This window comes from Camarhynchus parvulus, chromosome 1A (assembly GCF_901933205.1).
Source record: "Camarhynchus parvulus chromosome 1A, STF_HiC, whole genome shotgun sequence".
NCBI classification, from domain to species: Eukaryota; Metazoa; Chordata; class Aves; order Passeriformes; family Thraupidae; genus Camarhynchus; species Camarhynchus parvulus.
In genome coordinates this window covers 8,641,262-8,643,604 of record NC_044586.1, presented here as the reverse complement: position 1 = coordinate 8,643,604, position 2,343 = coordinate 8,641,262, and the positions used below count along the sequence as shown (strand labels likewise).

The following is a 2,343-nucleotide window of genomic DNA, read 5'->3' as shown; positions in this document are numbered from 1 at the left end:
ACCTGCACTGGTGGCATGGCACCTCAGTCTCCAGCTGTGAACGGGACACTCATCTTTCTGTAGACAGAAATGCCTGTCTGAAATACTCAGGCCATTCCTTAAAATCTGCATGAAACTTAATGTTCTCTGCCATGACACATTTTGTCTCCATATATTTCTGACCCTTTTCTCTGAAATCGACTGCTCTAAGGAGTATGGAGACTACTTAGAGTTATCTTTTATTGATTACTTTGGGCTTTTCACACAGAGTTCTTCAACAAAACCTTTTCTCTCCTCTCTGTCTGCAGCCTGAGCAAAAGACGTAGCCAAGTTTTCTCACAGCATGGATAACAGCAGTGGTCCTGTTCTCTTTATCTTGCTCCTGATGCAGAACACGAGCAGCCCCAAAGCCTCCTTCCCTCCTGCTGGCTATGAGATGGCAGAACTTCCAGCCCCTGGTGCTGGCCCCAGCAGGAACCACTCTCTGCTAGAGTATGGGCTGAGGCCGGGGGAAATCGCAGCCGCCAGCGTGGTTTGGGGAGTGCTGTGGCTGATCTCTGTCATGGGAAACTTCCTGGTTTGCTTAGTGATCCACAGGAGCAGGAGGACACAGTCCACCACCAACTACTTTGTGGTGTCCATGGCCTGTGCAGACCTGGTGAGCAGCGTGGGGAGCGCGCCCTTCCTGCTGCTGCAGCTGAGCTGCGGGCGGTGGGTGCTGGGCAGCGGCGTGTGCCGGCTGGTCAGGTACATCCAGTACCTCACACCCGGCGTCCAGCTCTACGTGCTCCTCGCCATCAGTGTGGATCGATGCTACACTCTCATCCATCCTCTGAATTTCAGAGTTTCCAGGGAGAAAGCCAAGAGAATGACTCTAGTCTCTTGGCTCTGTGGTGCTCTGTTTGCATCACCGGCCTGTTTTCTCTATGGCTCCAGCAGTGACCACCACTGCAACTTCTTCCTCCCCAGTTCTGAGCTAGGAGTCACCTCTGGTGTCATCCACCTCTCAGTGTTGTTGCTTTTGATCCCATCACTCCTCATTATCTGCTGCTACCAGAAACTCTTCACCTACATTTGGAGAAGTGGGACTGAGGACACAGCTGGAAGGAGGACAATGAATCTTGTCTTAAGAAGAAAAGTGAAAACTGCCAAGTTGTTTTTCATCTTAGTCTTGAATTTTCTTCTGTCCTGGCTGCCTTTCTTCATGGTACAGTTGTGGCACCCACAGGAAACAGACTACAGAAAGAGCTCCTTGCTTTTCCTGGCCATCACCTGGATCTCTTTCAGTTCCTCAGCCTCTAAACCAATCCTCTTCTACATCTATGATGCAAACTTCAGAAGTGGAATGCTAGAAATTTGTTGCATGTGGAAATACCCCAGAAGCGACATCTACGCCATTACCGCCAGTTCCAGGACAGCTGGAAATAATCACATTATCCCAGCCCAACCTCACCAAAGACTCACCTGTGATGCTTTTAACAGAGAAGTCAAGGAGCATGAGCATGCCAGGCCTGGTGAGTCCAATCCCACAAATACATTTGCCAAGAGGTTTTCGTTACTTTGAAAAGGAATGGACAATCTGTGGAGTGCTATGTTGCCACAGAAGAAGGAGGAACTTTCACTCTTTTGAAGCAATAAATAGGTACATATTTTAGACCAGCTCCTAGGGTATATAAAAAAATAAATGTTCTGTATTATTTAATGGCTTGTGTTTGATGCATTTGTTCTATTTTATTTTGGTTTTCATGTTCTGCTTTGGGGAACTCCTTTCCTGGAATCTACAAGAGTCCTTACACTCTCTGTCTGTAGGGAGAAAAGGAAAAGAAAGAAATACCGCTTGTTACAATCCCTTTACAGGATGGGCCATAGTGTAGAAACACCTAAATCAACCCAAAGCCATCTAGGCTTCCTTCCAGTATGTCCCTGGGGATATTCCTGCACTAGGCTTGTCCCTCTTGTTCAGACCCCTCTGGTCTGGTGGACAGAGTGGTGTTGGGTTAATGGCTGGATGATCTAAGGGGTCTTTTCCAACCTAAACAATTCTAGGATTCTGTCTCCTTCCAGTCTTCCTGTGCTTCCATTTCTCTTTGGGAATAACCTCCTCCTGGAAAAGTTGAAGCAGATTGTTTCAGCAGGGTTGGACTGCAGAAGGGGTTCCTGGACAAATTTCCAACTCACAGCTTAGGACTCCTCCTCCACACAGGCCCCAGTGGAGGAGCCTCAGGCTCTGCCATCCTGGGGCCTGTTCCAGTGTGTGGCTGTGGAGCCACAGAGCCATGATTCCATTGCATGGAGTCGTGGAATATCTTGGGTTGGAAGGGAGCCCTGGCCCTGCACAGACACCCCAACAGTCCCACCCTGTGC

General features: G+C 48.8%; 1 protein-coding gene across 1 annotated transcript; it reads left to right on the top strand.

The window, feature by feature from the left end:
- The first annotated feature begins 316 nt into the window (after positions 1–316).
- On the top strand, positions 317–1,543 carry LOC115909980 (probable G-protein coupled receptor 19). The gene has a single exon (XM_030959749.1). The coding sequence runs from the start codon at positions 323–325 to the stop codon at positions 1,541–1,543; it is 1,221 nt and encodes a 406-aa protein (XP_030815609.1). The 5' UTR covers positions 317–322.
- The last annotated feature ends 800 nt before the right edge of the window (positions 1,544–2,343 follow it).